General features: G+C 41.7%; 1 protein-coding gene across 5 annotated transcripts in view; it reads left to right on the forward strand.

Moving 5' to 3' along the window:
• Positions 1–23068, forward strand: part of ano1a (anoctamin 1, calcium activated chloride channel a) — a 116996-nt gene that overhangs the window by 28196 nt on the left and 65732 nt on the right. For all 5 annotated transcript variants that reach the window (XR_014600704.1, XM_084056163.1, XM_084056164.1 and 2 more), the window contains 3 exons: positions 124–453; positions 10894–10992; positions 12308–12465. Coding sequence is in view for 4 of the 5 variants with exons in the window: in XM_084056163.1 (XP_083912289.1) it covers positions 124–453; positions 10894–10992; positions 12308–12465 (587 nt within the window). In the remaining variant the exon portion in view is untranslated. The remainder of the gene's footprint in view (positions 1–123; positions 454–10893; positions 10993–12307; positions 12466–23068) is intronic.

Consider the following 23068-nt stretch of genomic DNA (forward strand, 5'->3'; position numbering starts at 1 on the left):
CATCTGTAATGAAACGCATTGTAATTCATGAACAAAACACTTTTCTGTTACAAGCCTTGACCTGTGGCCTCATACTGACATCCAACCTTACACTCTCTCTCTCTCTCTCCCTCCCTCCCCCAGCGTCTGAACCCCCTCCACCCAGATGACAGCGCCTCGCTGCCCGGTCCGTACTTCTCCGACGGCAAGAGGAGGGTGGACTATGTGCTCACGTACCAGATCAAGAAGCCCGCCAGCGTGAGGCGCCAGTCCGGGGACAACGCCTTCATCAGGCGGCTGCGCCGCAGCCTCTCCATGCGCAGCAGCCGCGCGCCGCTGCAGCCCAAGGAGGACCCCGAGATCGCCGCCCAGGAGCAACGCGGCGACTACCACGAGGACGACAAGCGCTTCAGACGGGAGGAGTTTGAGGAGAACCTGCTGGAGATGGGACTGGAGCTGGAGAAAGATGAGGGGGTGAGGGAGAGAGGGAGAGAGAGAGATTGTGTGTGTGTGCGTGTGCGTGTGCGTGCGCGTGTGTGTGCGTGTGTGTGTGCGCGCGTGCGTGATTTTTAGTCAGGCTTACAAATGTGAAAAGATTCAGGTCAGGGTTAGACATTTAGAAGTCAGGTTTTGGGGTTGTAGTTATGTGTGATTTATACTTAGTTGCACACCGGTGTCACGCACCAAAAATAGCCTTAGCCTATCTGCAATCGCACAACGTGTCGTTTCAAATAGATGTGGCGTTCCCCAGTGGTGGAAAAAGTACAACATTTTAAGTAAAAGTATCAATACTGCAATATAGAAATACTCTGTTACAAGTAAAAGTCCGGAATAAAAAATGTACTTGAGTAAAAGTACAAAAGTATTGGTATCAAAATGTACTTAATGAACCAAAAGTAGAAAGCACTCATTATGCAGACTGTCCCATTTCACAAGTTTTCAAATGTATAACATCTTTTGAAAATAGCAGATCTACAAGCTCACAATGCGTCGCGATGCGACGCATTGTGAGCTTGTTGATCGGCTATTTTCAAATGGTCTAAGGTATTTTAAATGGTCTAATGGGCTATTTTCTAATGATCTAGGGCTATATCTAGCCCTATATACATAGGGCTGAAGTGGTCAATGTATGTTTTGTAATAATATTCTAAATCTACAAAGTAACTAATAACTAAAGTTTTCAAATAATTGCAGTGGAGTAAAAGTACAATATTTGCCTCTGAGATGTAGTGGAGTAGAAGTAAAAAGTACAGAAAATTGGAAATACTCCAGTAAAGAAAAAATACCTCACAATCGTTCTTAAGTACAGCACTTGAGTAAATGTACTAAGGTACTGTAAACCACTGGCGTTCCCACAAATCGACGGGGCACGTGCGTGTAAATGTGCCATTTATATGAAGTAAAGTTTGATTCACTTGATTGACCTGCAAAATTACACACCTGACCTACTTGTACCTACATGTCATTTCATGCATATTGCACACATGCACACATGCTTATGGTTATGGTCTGTATGGGTAGTGTAGTGCATGTTACATTTGGTTCACTTCAGAAAATCTAGAGAACAATCGGTGGAAGCAGTACATCGATAGATAGATAGATAGATAGATAGCATTTTTAGACAGCATTTTCTGAGCCAAAAGTTCCATATTCTTACTAGCTATTTTTATTTGCCGATGTTAGAATAACTCCAAGAATAGCCACCCCTTACGCCCAGTTGCACAGGCTGCTTTAAATGCGTTCTCTCTGGTCAATCACATATTGGCCTCCCACACTAACATTCTGTTCTACCTTCTTAAATCTACACGGTATCCCGCTGTGTCTTCATGTAGGTCTGAACTCCTGAAAACATGCTTTTCACGCCAACACTTTTCCATCCTGTTCTCAACTCGGTCTCAAATGTTTCCATGACAGACACCTCCGCTATTACAGTTTACAGTTTAGGCATTTAGCAGACGCTCTTAATCCAGAGCGATTTACAGTAAACAAGGACACAAGATAATACATCATAATTCACATAATACATCAAATGCATGAAAATAGTAATCTAATAATAAAGTAATACATAAGTAAACCAATAATCTAATAATAACTAATACACACGTGAACCAAGAACCTATCATCAGCCTACATTGAAACATTATACACACTGTAGGATGCCAGGCCAACAATGACCTGGCATCTGTCTATACATCACATGCTATCTAAGTTACATTTTAGCCTTCGCATAATCCTGCAAGGTGGTCAAGGCTAGGGCAAGTGCTACGGGCCACTATGTGGTCAACAATGAGGAATGTAATGAACCTACTGTTTACATAATATACTATTGCCTTTCCAAAGGGAAGAATTATCCCTCCATATTTCACTCTGTGCAAAATGTCCGATGTACAAGCTCGCGAAATTGAATGAATGCAATTGATATATCAACAATAAGATATAGTCACTGATATCGAGGTAAATATTGGGATATTTGATTTTATCATATATTTCATGAAATCTATGCTGTCTCCAACTTTTAGAGACAGCTGTCCTCCTCGTTCTACGGTCATCATTCTATTGTTAGGGAATACATGTGCTGATCTCTGATGTTCTGTGTTGCTATTGCCTGGATAATTTGGTCATCAGGTCTAAGCATTTTGAGCCTTATAGCGTTCCTATTCTGGGGGCGAGCATTTGGTGAAAAGGGGGCCATCAGGAAAGAGCCCTGGGGGACCCCAGTCAACTATGTATTGAGGATAAATTGGCTAAAGCATATCACACGACTGAGCTTACAGCAAACAGAATACGGTTGTACTTAAGTCATAATTATGCGACACGTTTCCCATCCTTGCTTTCAGGTCTCTTGGAAAACGGGGACCCCCGTCCCATTGTACATTGACCTTTATATGAGTAAATTATAACTGTCGTACGCGGTTCATCCCACCTCATGAATATAGAATGTGGAAGGTAATTCCTCTGAGATCTCTAGGTTTGTTAAATGCATGCGCTCACGCGCTTTTAAACACAAACCCTATACTGCGTTGACCCCAGTCCCCTAGCGGTGTACACTAGGCCCCCTCCTCCCCTTCCTGCTGCTATCTAGACGTCAAAATGTGAGGAACAGGATGGGACATGATGTGAATGTTGAATTGGTGTGTGTGTGTGTGTGTGTGTGTGTGTGCGTGTGCGTGCGGCATGGGTAGGTGTTTGTGTGTATGTGTCGGATTGGGTGCATATGATTGATAAGGACATATATGAGAATGATGGGCCCAGATCCCGAGACTGATTATGGGGTGAAATAGTGGTGTGTGTGTGTGTGTGTGTGTGTGTGTGTGTGTGTGTGTGTGTGTGTGTGTGTGTGTGTGTGTGTGTGTGTGTGTGTGTGTGTGTGTGTGTGTGTGTGTGTGTGTGTGTGTGTGTGTGTGTGTGTGTGTGTGTGTGTGTGTGTGTGTGTGTGAGCATATACTGTAGAGCTGTTTGTGAATCAGGCTTCATTCTGTTAGTTTGGAGTTCTTTGACCCCCCCTGTTAGATCTGCTGCAGCTGATAGAAGACACATCATCCATGTTCATTTATCTCACCCTCTTGTAGAAGACGAGTGCTAACGTGGGTAGAAATCTATCACTGAAAACCAATGGTCATTGTCTACTGTTTCATGGACATGTTGGATCAGATAGATTTGTGTGTTGTGTTGATTATTATATTGATTCCATATGTTTATAAAGCAGACATGCCCTGTAGAGCTGAGACGGCGTGAATCATCGAGACACTGTGCAGGAAAAACAAGTCCATACAGTTGAAATTATATTTAATGGACCAACAATTATAACTTCAGTGATAAGTTCAGCTCATCCCTGTGACAAACAACATGATTGGAACAGAGAAGAGAGAGTGTGTAATTTTTGTGATGCTAGTGCATGGATTCCCAATCATTCTAACATGAACTAGGCCTACATGAACCCTATGGTTTCCTTATTCTGGGGGCCGAACATTTTGTGAAGCCTGTTGCATGTTGTGGGCTTGTAGATTGGTTATTTATAACCGATTTATGTAGTTTAGAGAGCCCTGGTGGATCCTGGTCAACTAATTATATTTAGGTTTAAGTGATAAAAATATTTATCACTTATTCAAGGAGTAGTTCACCCAAAAAAATACTTATTTTCTATCAATTACACACCCCACTCAATTGAGTCTCCTATACCGGAGACTCAGCTGGTCATCAAATTATTGGCTTAGGAATGCAACAAAAAACAAAAAGTCTCCACGAATTCAAGGCTTCATGAGGCGTGTAATTGAAGTAATTCTTTGGGTGAACCACTCCTTTTAATAATACTGTGGAGTGTGGATGCATAGTTGATGGTTCCAGGGAATTTCTATACTTACAGTAGATATGAATTCTATAATACAGGAAGAAAAAAAAATCAATCTGTGCACCACCACAAATCCCATTTAGGACCTCTGGTGGTCCATGGACCGCACTTTGAGAACTATTTCGGGAGCAATTCCTCCGTGTAATATATGTGTATTATGTTTACGTTTGCACTGAGCTCTTTTCTCAGCTCTTATTGGACTTCTCCTTTTGAATCGCCCTTCTAGCCAAATAATGGACACGTCCTGTTTATTGTTCCACCCTCCTCACAGAAGGAATGTTTGTTGGTGGGATTTTATCCCTGTTAACCCTCGTGTCACCGGAGGAAGGCTGCTACGTGACCGTGAGCATTAGCCCGTTAAAACCGGGAATGCATCTGTGTAACCACTTAAAACATTATTTTACACTTTGGCTATTCAAAAATAGCAGATCTACAAGCTCATAGCGCGGCACCGAGTGCCGCGCTATATGAATATATTTTTAAAGTGAACATTGGTAACTCAAATCTTTGCTTCTGAGGGTCACTGGAACAAAACATTTTTATATGGGGGTCGCGGCCAAATGCATGTCATTTTGGGTGGTGCTTGACATGAAAAAGTTTGAGAACCACTGATATAGTTTTTAGAAAAACTGTTAGGATTTAGTAGACATTTGTAGAATCGGAACCTCAGGCCTTACTGGGTTAAGAGGCAATTTGTTGCGCAAGACACCAAACATAAGAGATAGTTGAGTTTATGTTAACTGCTTGGGAGGAAGAGCATCATATCTGTAGGCTTAGTTATTTCAAAGACTTTGGTCAAAGATATTTTTTAATTTCCAAATGACACAAGTTAGGACCACAATGGAAACAAGCCCTCAGGGCTTTTTGAATGATCCTTTTTTCATTTATTTTTTAAGATTCGTTTTTTGGCTTTTCTGCCTTTGTTGATAGATTTCAAAGTAAAGAGGGAGAGAAAGACGGGGAGAGACACACGCAGCAAAGGTTGTCGGAAACGGGACTCGAACCCGCGACATTGAGCCTAGGTGCCCAGACCGCTATGCCAGTGGTAGTGGGCCTTGTGTTATCCTTTTAGCATTATTCTGTAACTGCACATCTGTACCTTTTGTAAACCGTTAATAAAGTATTCAATCAATCAAACACAACACGAAGTAGTCGCACACAACCGCACATCCAAATTACATTTAACCACTTAGTGCTCTATGCTAGATCCCATAATATTTCCCTCTACACCAAAGCACGTTGTGTTGACGCATTGTGAGCATGTAGATCGGCTATTTTTGCCAAATGTTTGCCCCAGAATAGGGACGCGAGGGTTCATGAGGTGAAAGCAGAGCTGCTGGCCAAAAGAAGGCCGTAATAAAAACACGAAAGAAAGTTTGCACAATGTAGCTCCCTTAAGTGCAGTTTATTGACACGTCCACAACTTGTGGATGTGTCAATAAGCTGCACTTAAGGGAGCTTCTGTGTGTGGACCTTCTTTCATGTTTTATTAGGTTTCAAATGATCGATCAGGACGACGTACGGACTGCACGGACCAGCCCTGTGAATGCAACATGATTGCTTCAGACAGCAGGGATTGATTTGTCACTCACTGAAGCAGCGAAAAAACACACCAATACAATATTAAAATAAAGTAATAATACTAGATGTAATAATATGTTTTTATTAAAAGGAAAGAAAGTATTCTATTCCACACAATATATATATATATATATTTTTTCCACATATAAATATACGCACACACACATGCACATAAGTGTGTGTGTGTGTGTGTGTGTGTGTGTGTGTGTGTGTGTGTGTGTGTGTGTGTGTTGAAGAGAATAGTCTTTATTTTCTCAGAGGATTCACAGCCTGTTTAACATAGCATCTGGGTGGCCGTAGACGTGTGGGTGGGTAGTGAGGCCTTCTGGGAAACGGAGGGTCCCTGGTTATCGCCTCGAGATAGAGGTCCCGGTCTATGGGTCGAAGTGTCCCTGAGCAAGACGCCCCCCGACTCCTAAATTCTCCCCCGAGCACTGTACCAATAATGCTCACTGCTCCTTATAGTTGGGATGGGGAAATGAAGCTGACAAATTTCACGTATTGGCAGATATACGTTGGAAGAAATACCTCCAAAGAAGTGGGGAACAAATGGCAGCAGTGTCAAATGTGCAAGAAGCAGAAGGCATTGATATATAGAGTCTGAGAAAATCTCACATTGGGCTGATTACAGTATCAGTGATAATACACAGTATCGATATTTCATCTGTGTTCTAACGTCAATGCAACGACAATCTACATTATGGCATCAACCAGTGTTTATAGTTTGCAATTGCAACTGTTTTTCTTTCATGCCAAAATGTAAGTAATGAATCTTGGTTCAAGATGTCTGTTGTCATTTCAGTTCACTGGCCACTAGCCAGGTATTTGAGCTGTTAGAGATCCATCAAACCTCACCGTCCAACGGATCCTCTTCATAATGACATGCCTCGTCTTGCTTCCCTTTTAACATGTCATTCAAGAACCACAGCTTGTATTTCTGCTCACGGCGATTCCCTAGCCTAGCCTATACACCAGTCAGCAAATGATGAGCACATCAAATTAAAGTTTTTACAGGCCATTACGTCTTTATAGGCGTACACGTCAAAATCCTCAGTGTGAGTTTAACCCTGAAACAAAGTGTAAACATGAGTATTTTTTTTGTCCTCTGGGGTAAGTCAACGCTCCAGATTGAACTGTGTAGATCTGAGCAGGTTGCGGGTTTGTCATTCTGTATTTAGAGCATACATGGGCAACTGGCAGCCCGGGGGCCACATACGGCCCCGCCCTCACTTAATGCGGCCCGCAGGTTGATATCGGAATACTGATATATTATTGATTTCAGCTGTTACAATTGCAAACATGACCCGTTTTAATTACTTCAGTATATATTAGTAGCTTAATGATTATTATAAAAATTCTATTGTCTTTTTTATGTCCAATGTATTTGTATTTAAGTTCATAAAGTTAACATAAGTATAACTAAATGCATTTGAAATTAAATAAAAATGTTATTTTTGAGGATTCCAGTAAAGAAATAACAAAAATCTGAATTCCAATTCAAAAGTAGCAAAAATAGCAGATCTACAAGCTCAAAACGCGTCCCAGCGCGACACGTTTTGAGCATGTAGATCTGCTATTTTTGCTACTTTTGTGTGACATAGAATGTATATGCAGTGACAGTATATGCAATGTGGCCCTCTGGAGTGAGTGTGGAAATATAGTGGCCCTCTCCATCATCAAAGTTGCATCACCCCTGATTTTAATTAATCGAAATTAATTCGATTAATTAATTGATTCTAGGATGCATCACAATGTGGACGATTCTGCATCAATGCAGACGACGATATTACATAACCAATCATAGCCTATTAATGTTTTATTGTGTCTCATTAATGTCTCATTAAGCTGTGATGGTATGTTAAATCAAATGCTAGGCTATAACCACTATAAAGTTCTTGGAGATAGGAGGCTGAGTCATAAAAACTCACCCAGTATTTTGAAAGCAGACGGTCAAGTCAAATCCTCTGTGAATTCAATGCCGATGCACAGTGCCAATCTACACGTTCACGACTGAAAATAGGCGATCTACAAACACTCAACATATTCCGCGTCGCGACGTGAGCTTGCAATCTGACTTCTTGTGTTAACTGAAGTACAAGCCCTCAGCAGTAGTATAGAAAAATATGGAAAGTGGAGTCGCATGGACATGCATCGTAGAATTTAATCAAAATTGTAATGGGTGAATCGTTATCGGGAACGCGAGGCCAGTGAAGATTCACACACTCTAGCTGTACTGTGGATGTGTTTGTAGCCTGCATTACAGTTGTGATTTTATGCGAGACAGATGGTGAGACAGACTCGTAGAACACGGCAGAACAGAGCGGATCGGAACAGAACAGAACGGAACAGAACAGATGGGTTGGACCTCTGAGGTCCCGGCAGGGGATAGAAGTGATTTGTATGAGTCGGTCTTATGTAAGAGCTGCAGGCTGCAGACACACATTTACATCCACAGTAGATTGAACAAAACCGGTTGTTATGTGAGTGAGTGCAGAGGTCCAGTGAACCGAGTCACTACCTGTCCAATTAACCCATTAAGACCTGAGGCCGATTCTAAAAATGTTTTCTAAATCAAAAAAAGTTTTTTGAAAAAAATGATAAAAAGAAAAAAAAACACGATTTTTCTAAAATAGCCAAAGAAATCTAAAGTGACACAGATGCGTTCCAGGTCTTAATGGGTATAGCTACACAAAATAATTCCAATATTTTATTTTATTGTATAACTGTAGCAGATCTACAAGCTTTTGCTGAATTGTTGCCTGTTTTAACCATGCACGTCATGTAGTTTAAATCTGTTCGCTCTCAAAGTGGGGGTCCGGGACCCCCGCAGTGATCCTTCAAGATTCCTTTTATTTGCCATGTAAGAAAACAAAATTGCGTTTCTTCTAGGAGACGGTGAATAGCTCAGAGCATATCATGATGAAAGAAGCATAGCAATGATGAAACGTATTACAATGGTAAAAAAGAATAAAGCTTTCAGCTGCCGTATCATCAAGTGCATTTCAGAGTCCGTAAAGTGGGTGGTGGGTTGGGGGGGGGGGGTTAATGAGAGAGGGCAGGCTGTGTACTCTGGGAGTTCATGGGTATAATGAAACTATTTAGCAGCCTCTCTTGCCGTTCCGGTACGGATTTCTCCTGTACAGTATCATTTCCCTGGCCGCAGGACGGAAAACGGGCCGTGAGAGAGAGGGGTGGGAGGGAGGTGTCGACGCCGATGATGTTCGACGCTCTCCTTGTGCATCGTAGTAGTCGGTATATTTCTGTCAGGGATGCATATGGCAGCGAGGCACCGATGAATCTCTTCAGCCGCTCTCTCATCGTCCTGTTCAGTTGTTTTTCCCCTCCTCTGCTCTGCTGTTGCCATACAAGGGGGATGATACAGTATAGGTGAGTAGGCTCTCAATTGTCCCTCTGTTGGAATATGGTCAGGGCTGGAGTGGGAAGGTCGGCTATCTTCAGCTGACGGGGGACGGGGGGGGGGGGGGGGGGGTTAGACGCTGTTGGTGTTGGGCCCTCTTTGAGATGGCGACTCCACAGCTGAGCCGTCGATAGTCATTCCTGAAGTCGACAATCATTTATTGTGTTTCTGTGTTGAGGGCGAAAGTTGTGTATTTGGCACCTCCCTTCTGTAAGCATCTTCATCCTCATAATGGCCGACCTACCTAGTCGGTATGGCCAGAGAACTTTATGATGTGGTTGCTTTAGAACCTGGCCGAGCAGTCGTGCGTACTAAGTAGAGTGAACAGAAGGAGACTTGAGGAGATCCAGGTTTTGATGTGTTGGTGTCGACTCTGACTGTTTTACTCCTCTGTGCCAAGTCCATGATACAATTACAAGTGCCAGTGTCCACATTCAGCATCTTTAACTTCTCCACCAGTTGCTGTGGTATAGTTGTGTTAAAAGTGGAGCTGAAGTCCAACTAAAGGGTCCACAGCTAAATTATTGATAGTTAGGAACCAAATGGACACTTACAGGACTGTAACTCTGTGTGAGTGTATAAATGAAACCAAATGAAACCTTATGGGTCCATTTGGACTAATGCCTAATGGATACAAAAAGGTTTTGAGAACCACTGGTTTAAATGACTGGTACTGTAGCTGTGCACGGTATGCTGAGCTGTACTCTTTATCTTCATAATTGTGTAGCCTACATTTACTATTTGTTTTGTTATGTCTACATTTGTGTCGGCTAATGTTTGATTTCAAATGGGAATAGTGAATAAAAAATAGCCAAATGGCATTGTATTTTATTCTCTGACCACATTTCTATTGTAGCCTACTAGAGATGCGGGCCGCTGCGCGGCCCTTCCGTCTACCCGCTGCACGGGGCTCTCGTCTAGTAGGCTGTAGACGTTCATTGCAACAGCGGTGCGTGGAGGCGAAAGCGAAACGTAATGTTGTCTTGACGGAGAGAGCATGGTCAAGTGACCATCAGTTTGTATTGAGAGAGAGAGCATGAGGACATAATTGTGTAGCCTACATTTACTATACCCGTATGAACCACGCAGACACACAAACAAACAGCCACGCATGTGCGCCACTCTCTATTGTATATTAGGATGACTGTAAGATAATGCTAATCATCCAAATTAATGCTGGCTAGGAAGTCTTCATAAGAATCAAAATGTGTAAAAGTGAAAGATTTTGCAGTTATAGCTCAGACTATAAGAGAAAATAACTAAGGCAACGTGCACATGCGCGAAGGCAGCGTATAAACGCACGTGCGTGCACAACTGGTTCAGCCCACATACTGTAAAGGTTGAATTTTGCCCAATCAGGCCTATGAACCATTACGACACCCTTGGCTTCAGTGGATAAGCAGAGAGCAGTTCCATTAGTATACAGGAGAACATTTGTGTAAAAATGTTACCCAAAACAAAGCTGTGTGTGTGTGTGTGTGTGTGCGTGCGTGCGTGTGCGTGCGCGCGCGCGCTATCCAGTTGTGTGAAAAGGACTGCCTGATTTTAATGTGTCATTGTCCTCCAGGGTAAGATACCTGGGCTAGGCTTCCTGAAGATCCACGCACCCTGGAAGGTTCTGTGTCGAGAGGCAGAGTTCATGAAGCTCAAGATGCCCACCAAAAAGGTACAGCGTGCATTCAACATTCACATGCATTCATTTGGGTTGATTTCTATCAGTCATCAGATGTCATGAGAGTCCGGTTGTCGTGGTGACATGTCAGAAGCTCTATAGTCTCTCTCTCTCTCTCTCTCGAAGGCGGAAGTATTTGAAAATAGTGTGAGCCAACAGACTTAACAGTCTGTGCAATGGAAGTGCTGAAAATGCAAAGACAATGAAGTGGATGGATTGTGACTAAATAACTATATTGGAACAAAGAACTGAAAGGTTTCAGTTTTGGACATAGAAGATTTCCGCCCGACAGTGACGATATTATCTAATATATACTGAGTCAACAAGTAGTATTTTTAACCTATTTTCTAAGCTTCATTCAAGTACAAGGCATTCGTTTTTGTTTGGTTTGATGTACGGTGTAATGTCTCCTGGCTCTATTTAGAGTAAATGTAAAAAACATAGACGCCATAAACAATTGTTTTGATATGCAGTGCAACATCTCCTTGTATTGTTTGGTTTCATTTTAATGGTCTCCATAAATGACTCTGGCTCTATTTTCCCCTCCTTAATGCATCCATTTATAACTCAGAGAGTGTGTGTTCAGTAACAGTGGTCTCCCCCTCTGTCCAGCTCTTTAGTAAACAGAAAATACATTTTCAGGTCAGATACCAATCAGGAGAAAGAACTCAATAGGATACAATATAATCAAGTGAAATTGAAAGTGGTGGGGAGGGGAAAAGACCAGACAAAATTGGAACTGGAACACTATAAAATGGAAGCTGATGATCTTTGTGGAGTTCACTCTCGGGATTGCATAAAATTGCTATCTTTCCCTGAAAACTCATCACGAGATTGTAGATCGACGATTTTCACCAAATGTTTGCCTATATTATTAATTATAATCGAATTAATATAATATAATCGAATGCTGGCCTATTATGACATGGTCAGAGTCGGGTTGGCTAGTGTTCATGTGTTTAACTCATTCAGTGCCACATGACGTCTAAGACGTCCGTTTTTATCGCCATTGTTAAGCCCTGAGCGCCATGTGACGTCTAAGACGTCATAAAAAAAATAAAAACTTTTTTTTTTTTACTTTTGTTTTTTTGGGGGGGGGGGAAATGTTCTGAACCCAAGATATCATGATTTGAAAATTTGCTGCTCCATTCACTTCTTGTTTAACTTCTTACTGAAAAAGGCTGTATCTCGGCTCCTGAGCACTTTTTTTTTTACAATGAATTTCGGCTCTGGCACTGGGACAACACAGCCAGAAATAAGTCTGCCACTGAATGAGTTAATCGACTGCGTCTGTCCTCTTTCAACACAGGTGTATGAAGTGAACCAAGGCAGCAACGTGGTGGAGAAGATCCGGCTGTTCATTCACAAAGTCACCGCTCCACTGCACCCCAAGGTGGACATGGAGTCCACCCGAGCGCAGAACATCAAGTGTCTCTCTCACGCTTTCTCCAGAGAGAAGGAGCACCTGTAAGTCAAAGCCCTTCTGCTCTGATCAACCACACACTGTCTGAGAATGATAACTCGAATGTTTTACTTAAGTAAAAGAAGAATCAATACTGCAAAGTAGAAATACTCTGTTAAGTCCAGAATTCAAAATTTACTTGAGTAAAAGTACAAAAGTATTGGTATCAAAATGTACTTAACTCATTGAGTGCCACAATCCGTCAAATCCGTCACGTGGCCTGACGCCCAGAGCGCCACGATCCGTCAAATCCGTCATAAAAAAAATTTCAAAATAAAAAAAAAATTTCAAAATAAAAGTTTTTTTTTTTTTTTTTTTTTTTTTTGGGAAAAACATGTTCAGAACCCAAGATATGATGATTTGAAGATTTGCTGCTCCATCCACTCCTTGTTTAACCTATAACTTAAAAAGGCTGTATCTCGCTTCCTAAGCACTTTTTTTTTACAATGAATTTTGGCTGTGGCACTCAGAACCAAAATTCCATTAACATGAATAAATAAGTTTGGCACTGAATGAGTTAAAGTACCAAAAGTAAAAGTACTAAAATGTTTGAAAATAGCAGATTGAGCTTGTAGATTGGCTATTTTCAAATAGCCTATGTATAAAATAGGGCTAAAGTGGTTAATGTATGTTTTGTAATATAATAATTTATACCTGCAAAGTAACTAGTAACTAAAGTTTTCAAATAATTGTGGTGGAGTAAAAGTACAATATTTGCCTCTGAGATAGAAGTAGGAAGTAAAAGTATTGGAGATTGGAAATACTCAAGTAAAGTACAAATACCTCAAAATTGTACTTAAAGTACAGTACTTAAGTAAAAGTTACTTTCCACCACGATGAAGATGACACTAACCATAACGAGTGTGAGCATCCACGCTGCGATGCGACGGTGCCGACCAGCCGACACAAACTCGGGACTCTGCACTGTTCTGTAAACATGTCTGCTGTGAATGCAGGTGGATTTTGATTGGATATAGTGTTGCGATCATTCATCAGATCACACTGAAACTGAAACCAGACGAATCTATGAAAATGATCCCAGCATTGTCATTGTCATTATAGTTGCGGTGTGAACTTTGTCATCTGCTTGAGTCAGAACATTTTTTTACCCATTCAAACCGGGAAAGCCTCTGTCATTTTAGATTTTAGCGTTGGCTAAAAATGGCAGATATACAAGCTCACAGCGCGTCACTTCGTGCCGCGCTGCGAGCTTGTACATCTGCTATATATATTTTTTTTTTTGAAGGGACTACACCATGAATTCTAACTTTTTCTTATTTTTTTGTGTTTTTGGTCTCCCCTACCTCTCTTCTATCTTCAAAAAATACCCCAGTTTCACAGCATATCTGGGGTTTTCTGTAAATTGGTCTCAAAACAGAACAAACTGATTTTCACCCGAACGTGACGTCACGTTCGGTACAATCCCTCCCGTTTTTTTAGTTCCAACTAAAAAAATAAAATAAAAAAATATATATCTTTTTTTTTTACTTTTTCGTCACAGAACCAGGAGATAACATGCATACAAACTGGCTCAATAGCGCCCCGTGCCAAACAGGACAATGTGGTATTGCAGGGGAAAGTGCTTTATAAGCCAGAGAGAAGCTAGTTGGAATGAATATATTTGAGGCTTGATTTAGGCTCAAACCTTTTGAAAAACGTTTGAGGAACATAAACAATATGATATTAAATATTAAATATATTTTTTAAATTCATGGTGTAGATCCTTTAAAGATATTTTTGGGGGCTTTTTCTGCCTTTATTGATAGGATAGTGTGGCTGACAGGAAATGGGGAGAGAGATGGGGGGGTGACACACAGCAAAGGTCGTCGGGATCGGGAGTCGAACCCGTGACACGCTGGATTACCAGCATATATGGTATGCGCCTGGACCGCTAGGCCAGCGGGCGCTCCTACATCTTCTATTTTTGAACATTTTAGAAATATCTTGAATGTGTGAGAACTACATTCTACAAGGCATTTGTAGAATTGGCCGCGGGTCTTAATGGGGTATATCTATAGCTCTGGTTATAGTTATCGGTCTTGGTGTACTCTTGGTTGCTTGTTTTTGCAGGAAATGTACTTAAAACTTCTGGTGATTAGTAGTTTTCGTTCCCTACCTATGTTGAATACACTTATTGTAAGTCGCTTTGGATAAAAGCGTCTGCTAAATGACTGTAATGTAATGTAATGTAATGTTGGTGTGAACAGCCCTACACTAACAGATAAGGGTGGACCGGGGCGGAGCACCGCACCGCCCTTCCTGGTTTCAGGGCATGTGGTCACCCTGGTGAATCAATGTGTTATTCATGTATTGTACTGTAGCTGGGTGAGGAGGAACAGTCAATACAATGGTGAGAGCACAATGAATTCTTCCCGTTTCAGATTACACCTGTACATATTTGTCACATCACAGCTTTGAAACCAAATGTCTCTAAACAGACCACTTCCTGATATGAGACAGAGAGAGAGAGAGAGAGAGAGAGCGATAGAGACACACAGACAGACAGACATGTCTTTCTCTTGCCTAACTCTTGGCTTTCTCTAAAGGATGATTTGGACTTCTAAATATTAAAATCTCTACAAGCTCTTAACTTGTTGCAGTGTAAATCAGGCATAACCTCAACCCATTAGGCTAGTAAAGGCAAGCCCTGCGGCCATAATAGATATTAAATAATTTTATTTCAGGATGAAAGAGTATTTTAATTGGTCAAACTTGCAATAGAAAAGTAATGTTCAGACGCATCTCTCATAAATCCTAATGGTGTCGAATATATCATAAAAGCAAAGCTCAATCTGTGATTTCTTATATTTTTGTAGAACAGCAGGAACATAATTCCGTAACGTTGTAACTTCACATATTGTTCTGTTTCTTTTAGGAAACGGTATGCGTGTGTGTGTTTGTGTGTGTGTTGGGGGGAGGGGGGGTTGTTGGGACTTGGCCTTACAACACGTTTAAGTCATGAGATTTTATTTTGCTTTAATACCTGAGAGAGGCTAGCCATACAGAGACAATGTGTACATGCACACAGTTCTCTAGTTACTGTAAATAATGATGTAGATGTGATCGTTTAGTCGATGCCTTTAAAATGGCTCATAATAGCTCTACTTCCTCCAGGAGCATTACTGTGCATCACAGTAACAGACAACAAGCTGGTCATTAGTTTTGACCTGTGACCAGCTGTAGGTTGAATGTGTGAGTTCAGATGTACATACAACATTCAGTTTGAACAGACAAAGTGGTTCATAATGGCTCCTTTATCGCAGCTAACAGTCATTAGATTTGCAAACTGGAAGATCACGTTGCTCTTTGTTTGGAAAGAATTCTACAGTCACGTTCTGTTGTGTAAAAACTAAAGATGAGGAAAAAAAGTTTGAGCTCCAAATAAACAGGTATTCCGGTCAGGTACATAGGCCAAACTAAATACAAAGAGAGCAAAAGGAATGCTCGCACACCAACATATCAAGTGGAATGTCCTCAGTTGGATGGTTTAAACAATAAACAAAAGGTGCTACCAAAACCATCCTCAGTCTGCCATCAGTCTGACTGATGTCTGACTCATGGCAGAGTGAGGATTGTCTTTTAAACCAAACGTTTCTGTTCCCACTGCACTTTTTGGTAGAACATTACTTTTGGTCTGGCAACATTCCCTTTATTGATATGTTGGTGTCCGATCATTCCTTTTGCCCTGGCTACTTTGGTGTTCAACCTTTTTTGCATCAAGGACCCCCAGATTGACACATATTAGCCCACGGACCCCCATTTGAAAAGATATGCCAGGGACTCAACCATTTTGATTTCTTGGGGGTCCCAATCTACACTGTATCAGTGTTCATTTAACTCTGAGAGTGTACAAATGGATAACGGGTCCATTTGGTTCCATTTGTACACTCTCAGAGTTACAGACACATAAGGGTCAATTTGGTTCTCAACTATTCATTTGGCTGGGGACCCCCTGGAGCCCCCTCAAGGACCACTGGTGGTCCCCGGACCACTGGTTGAGAACCACTGGTCTACAACTTTCAAACACATGCTTTTGGGAGTTGGGACTCAGAAGACATTGTATATCTAGATGTGCTAACTGGGTTATGATTTCCTTGATAATGACCGTACCCCAATTAAGCCCTTTTTAATTTACAGGTTCACAACACGTTGCATCGCTGTGCGTTGTGAGCTTGTAGATTTGCTGATCATATTGGATTTTCTTTATTTCGCCCATGATTTCATGACCAAAATAGGGAGCCAGGTTGAGTAGTAGTAGTTCAGATAACCAGGCTAAGACCTATAGATAATAATCACTGAAGTGCATTGCTGTAATCGGGTCAAGTTGAAGTTAATCGGGTTATTAGTATGCATGTACAACTTGTTTTCAAAGGTACATTTCCATAATGGCCTTGTATCTTATGTGGAGGAAAATAATGTATTGAATATGTACCATTTTGTTAACTGCCCCAACAAGGGCCAGATTACTGTGCAGAGGGCTAGGAACAGGTTCTGTGCAATTTCCTGCTATGCTTAATATCTTCAGTCTACTTCTGATGCCAATCCGTCAACAATTGCAGTGAACACAACACTTTAACCCATTAAGACCAGGAACGCATCAGTGTCTCTTTTTGATTTGAGCTAAAAAGCATTATTTTATACTTTGGCTATTAGAAAATAGCAGATATACAAGCTCATAGCACGGCACCGAGTGCCGCGCTATGAGCTTGTAGATCTGCTATTTTAGAAAAATCGAGAAAGTGTGTGCAAATTAATATATTTACATTCTTTTAAAGCGAACATTTTAACTCAAATCTTTGCTTCTGGGGGTCCCTGGCCTGGAACAAAATATTTTGAGATGGGGGTCCGCGGCCGAATACATATCATTTAGGGGGTCCTTGACATGAAAAAGTTTGAGCACCACTGATATAGAAACATACGTTTTTTTCAGAATACTGTTGGGATTTAGAAGACATTTGTAAAATCGGCTTCAGGTCCATTAACAGATGAACTCTCTGTTACAATTACACTTACAATTTAGGCATTTAGCAGACGCTCTTATCCAGAGTGACTTACAATAAACAAGGTCATTATTCTCATAAATAGAATGTTTACCTGCTATCCTACTGTAACTACACTCACTGTTCTCTCTGCAATGAACCTAGCGTCTGTCTAAACAACATGCTATCTAAATAACATTCTGTGCAGTGAAACGATAAGATATGATATCAGGTAAACCATTTCGGAGACACTAGGGTGACATGGCTCTGATTTTGAACAATATTTCCTATTGATCACGGAGGCCAGCGACATAGTCGCTGAGCGATGCCACTAAGCTGGTTTATTTGTATCGCACAATCGCACATTTCAACAACAAGGCAATTCAATGTGCTTTACATAAAACATTAAGCAAAGGAAACGCATCTGCAGCTGACAGATACAGTCCATGGTCAAGATCAACTTCTTGCAGATGCGCGCTTACATTTTTAAACTGCTGTAGTGTACAGCTCCGAAATGTGCACAAGAATGGCGTCAACAAACGTGTCATTATGTCAGAGAGCGCTGAAGCCTCATTCCGCATTCACACACGCTGCCCTGGGGGATGTGTTCCCCCGCAGCCCCGCGCCCCGGGGCTGCAGCCCTGCGCCCCGGGCCCCGGGGCTGCAGCCCTGCAGAGCCCACGCGTTAGTCCGGGCTCCAACAATCAGTTTATATATGGTACACACATAAATAATTCAAACAAAAGGTACTAATTTACTTTCAACTGAGCCACGTGGATGACAATTTGAGACATGAGCGCTTCTGCTGTTTGCCACCAGAATTGGTCATTTTTGTCACACTCGCTGGGCTTTAACCCTTTAAGACCGGGAAAACATCTGTCATTTTTAGATTTCTTTGGCTATTCAAAAATAGCAGATCTGCAAGCTCATAGCGCGGCACCGAGTGCCGCGCTATGAGCTTGTAGATCTGCTATTTTTGAAAAATCGTGACCATTTTGTGCAAATCTTTGAATATATAGATGTATTGTTTAAAGCAAACATTTTGAACTCAAATCTTTGCCTCCGGGGGTCCTTGGAACAAAATATTTTGAGACGGGGGTCTGCAGCCAAATGCATATAATTTTTGGGGGTCCTTGACATGAAAAAAGCAACATAAGCAACCTAATTTTTTTTTAAACTGTTAGGGTTTAGAAGAGATTTGTAGAATCCCCAGAAGCAATATCATTTGAGTTACAAATGTTCGCTTTAAAAAAATATATGTATATATTCAAAGATTTGCGCAAATTTTCACGATTTTTCCAAAATAGCAGATCTACAAGCTCATACATAGCACGGCACTTGGTGAATAGCCCAAAGAAATCTTAAAATGACACAGACGCGTTTTTCCGGTCTTAATGGGTTAATCAACCTCAGATGTTGTCCGGGAATATTTCACGTCCAAGCTGAGGTAGAATTAATGGCTTCAGGGTGGTGGGCTTGCCTCGTCGCTGCCCCCAGGGCCCTTCATCATCATGTCAGCCATCTACCAACCATGATGCTCTGGTGCAGCCTCCATCAGGGGTCTATCAAACCGTACCGCAGAACAGAGGGGGTTGCTATGCAGGAAACTCGAGTACATTGCCCACAAGGAACCATCTGTAATCTGTACAAGAAGTCACGGTACCCATCCGTCCTGCCTGACACATTGAGGACCAGAGGAGAAGCACATTGAAACAGAGGTCGCGTTTACAGTACGGCTGGGTTGGAAGGATTTATGTACTGTACCAATAGCAAAAAGGGGTTTATTTAACCCATTAAGAACGCATCTTTTTGATTTGAGCTAAAAAGAATTCTTCTACAATTTGGCTATTCACAAATAGCAGATATACAAGCTCATAGCGCGGCGCTACGAGCTTGTAGATCTGATGATTTTTGAAAATTCGTGAAAACTTGTGCAAACCTTTGAATATATAGATTTTTAAAGCGAACATTTTTAACTCAAATCTTTGCTTCCGGGGGTCCCTGGAACAACATATTTTGATATGGGGGTCCGCGGCCAAATACATATCATTTTGGGGGTCCTTGACATGAAAATGTTTGAGCGCCACAGATATAGAAACATACGTTTTTCAGAATACTGTTGTGATTTAGAAGACATTTGTAGAATCGGCTTCAGGTCTTAATGGGTTAATGTGCATCATTACGCGTGAAACCTATCCACCTGTTTCTTGGCTGTGTGTTTTCCACTTCCTGTCGGATTTCATTGGATATCATTTGTCATCTGACCGGTTTCATTGGATTTCATTGGATCAAAAGACAGGAAGTGGAACACAGTGAAAAGCCTAGGAAACAGGTGGATAGGCTGAGTTCATAGTTGGTTTCCCAGTTCAGGTTAAAAGCTACAGCAGGGTAAAAACATGGCAGGCATGCAGAAACTTCACAGGTTAAATCAAATCCACATGGCAGGTCCACAGAGGAACATCCTGCATCCACATGAGGTGAGGGCGGTGGGGGGGAGAGTTGTTTCAAGAGGACAGGGGCGGGGGGAATGGTCTGTTACAAGTGAAGTGTTCCAGTTGACAGGTCAGCCATGGTGACAGGTGGTGATCAGGCCTTGTTCAGCAGTCTGATGGTAGCCGGGTGCACAGCTGTTCAGAACGGTGTCCTCCATCCTCCAGCAGGAAACAGTTTATACTAGGCTTACTAGCCTGCCATTTTAATAATTTAAGCCTAAGTTTGTACTTATTGTACAAAAATAGGCTGTCTACAAGCCCACAACACATTGTGAGCTTGTATATAGGTAAAACAAAATACATTTTTGAAAAAAGAAAATGTATTCTATCGTCGCAATATCGATATGGTGGTATTTGGTAACAAGACCAGGAGACCTGGTTCTGCCAGACCCAGAAGGAACAAATTCCTAGTAGGCAACACACCTACAAACCACTTTATAAGCATAAATCATTTTAGGCTGTGTGTGTGTGTGTGTGTGTGTGTGTGTGTGTGTGTGTGTGTGTGTGTGTGTGTGTGTGTGTGTGTGTGTGTGTGTGTGTGTGTGTGTGTGTGTGTGTGTGTGTGTGTGTGTGTGTGTGTGTGTGTGTGTGTGTGTGTGTGTGTGTGTGTGTGTGTGTGTGTGTGTGTGTGTGTAGCATTTTGTGTATAGGGGTATTTGGTTGTAGATTTGTGTATAGGCTAGACCAGCAAACCTTCCAGTCGGATTACATTCACCTGTCCCTTGTCAATCAGTGCACAGAATATGGGCAGAAGGGCTTTGAATCCAGCATTTCATAAGTTTAGGTCATTTACTATGCTGTTTGTGTAGTAATAAACCTCTGAAATAAGTTGTGTAGAACAACAAAATTGCCTAAAAGTAATCCAGCGGACAACAGTAATAGATTTTAAATGAATTTAATGCAATCAACTACAAAAAAAGCCACCACCTTATAAGTTAAAAGTATAAATCATTTTAGGCCGTTTTAACATTTTGTTGGAATTAAGTGGGAATACAGCATGGTGGGGGTGTATAGGGGTATTTGGTTGTAGATTTGTGTATATGCTAGACCAGGGCTACTCAACTTAAGATTGCTCAGGGGCCACTCAGAAAAATACCAAGTCCAAGGGCCGCAAGCTAAAAATGTCTATCCTATTTTGGATTTTTCGATTTTGTAACACACTACACATTGTTATTGTTATAAGAAAATGTACATTTTGACATGTGAAATAATGAAATTTCACCATATGAAATAAGGGACACCTATCCTGGGCACGCGGCTTTGCCGTGTGGCCGAAAAAAATTGGGGGTCAAACCCCCCAAAAACCCTGAAATGCATAGAAAACTATGCATTACACCTGTAACAATTGACGCACCTGTATATGTCTGTTTGTTTGTTTTTGAAAAAAAATGAAGCAACCCATATATTTGAATGGAAATGCATATTTTTATCCTGTGCTTAAAAATTATTATTATTATTATTATTTTTATTTATTTTTTGACCATGAGGGGCCGCAGAGACGCTGCGTTGGGGCCGCATGCGGCCCGCGGGTTGAGTAGCGCTGGGCTAGACAAACCTTCCAGTCTGATTACATTCACCTGTCCCTCGTTGCCTCTGGTGTTTGAATGGCTGGGGAGGAAAAGAGGGACAGACCGACAGACAGACCGACCGACAGACAAAGCCTCCTGTAGGCCGACCCCCTGGGTCTGGCAAAAAATAGTTTTCTATTAGATTTTGCCCATAATGGCCGAGCCCTGTGAGGGGATATAACATATATATTGGCGAGGGAGGCTCAGTGATGTGTTGTTGCAGCATCTTGTAATGCACGCTGGATGGATGGAGTGGGCTGTGGACTCTGCAGGGCTAACAGGCTATATTTACAGCTCTGACTAACAAGCTGCAGCCTGCAGGACATCTCTCTGCTCTCATCTTCACTTCTTATTCATCTCGTTGCGGTCGGGCAGAAACCGTGTATCTCCACATTTCAACTTTGTATGTAAAAAATTATACTAATTCCCTACTTCTGGGGTCTTCAACGTTTTCAGCCCAAGGACACCCTAGCTGAGAGAGAGAGAGAGAGATGAAGCAGGGACCCCCCTCTATATTGTATACAATTGTGTTATAGATTCAACTTTTTTTTTGTTTACGTTTACTGTTCTTTTTTCCCCCTCTACACCTATACCTCTTTGCCAAAAATAGCCGATCTACAAGCTCACAACGCCTCGCAGCGCGAGGCGTTGTGAGCTTGTAGATCGGCTATTTTTGGCGAAAGTTCGCCTCAGAAAAGGGATGCTAGGGTTCAAGTGGTTAAGGAAACAAAACATCACACAAAGATTTGGCGGACCCCCTGTAGTAACTATGAGGACCCCCTGTTGAAGACCCCTGCCCTACTTAGTTGCACGAGAGCGTCGCACGGAAGTAGCGTAAATGGCACATCTAACAAGCGTACGACATTTTTCAAAAAATAGCCGATCTCTCCTCTATCGGGGAGGGAGGCCGGGCGGGGAGGATTGATATTTGTCTCTGCAAGTACTCCTATGGGCTGGGGGGGGGGCACCTGTCAGCGAGGAATGAGCGGGAGTAGTAGGACAAAGGCTCTACGACGTCCTCCCGTTGGGGGCTCCTCACTGCCAAGTGAGTCATTGGGAACGACAGCAGTGGCAAGCAGTGGGAGGAATTAATTGGCATAACGACTACATTGGGGAGAAAAAGGGCTAAAAATAATTGGCTACTCCAATTACAAAAAAAAAGAAGTGACACGTTTTAAGATATTTTTGAGACATTTTTTTTATTGAAAATGGTTAAGTGTGTCTGTGGATTTTATGAAGATTGAAGCTTGTTTCTAAATAGTAACTACATTGTATCCATTGGAACACGGGTTATTTTTCCGTGAAAAGTAACGGTTTTAGACATACAAGGTTTACGCCTGACATGGATGATCTGCTCAGGAAGACCGCAACTCAATAAGCACCTTTATTAATCCCGCTAGGGGTAATTAGTTAGCACGGCACTGTACACAGTACAGTACAACAACACACAAACAAACAAATACACCATGAGTTAACCCATTAAGACCGAGCACGCATCTGTGTCATTTTAAGATTTATTTTGGCTATTCAAAAATAGCAGACACACAAGCTCATAGCGCGGCAAAGAGT

This window comes from Gymnoscopelus microlampas (genome assembly GCF_963454915.1).
Source record: "Gymnoscopelus microlampas genome assembly, chromosome: 1".
In the NCBI taxonomy this organism is placed as follows: Eukaryota; Metazoa; Chordata; class Actinopteri; order Myctophiformes; family Myctophidae; genus Gymnoscopelus; species Gymnoscopelus microlampas.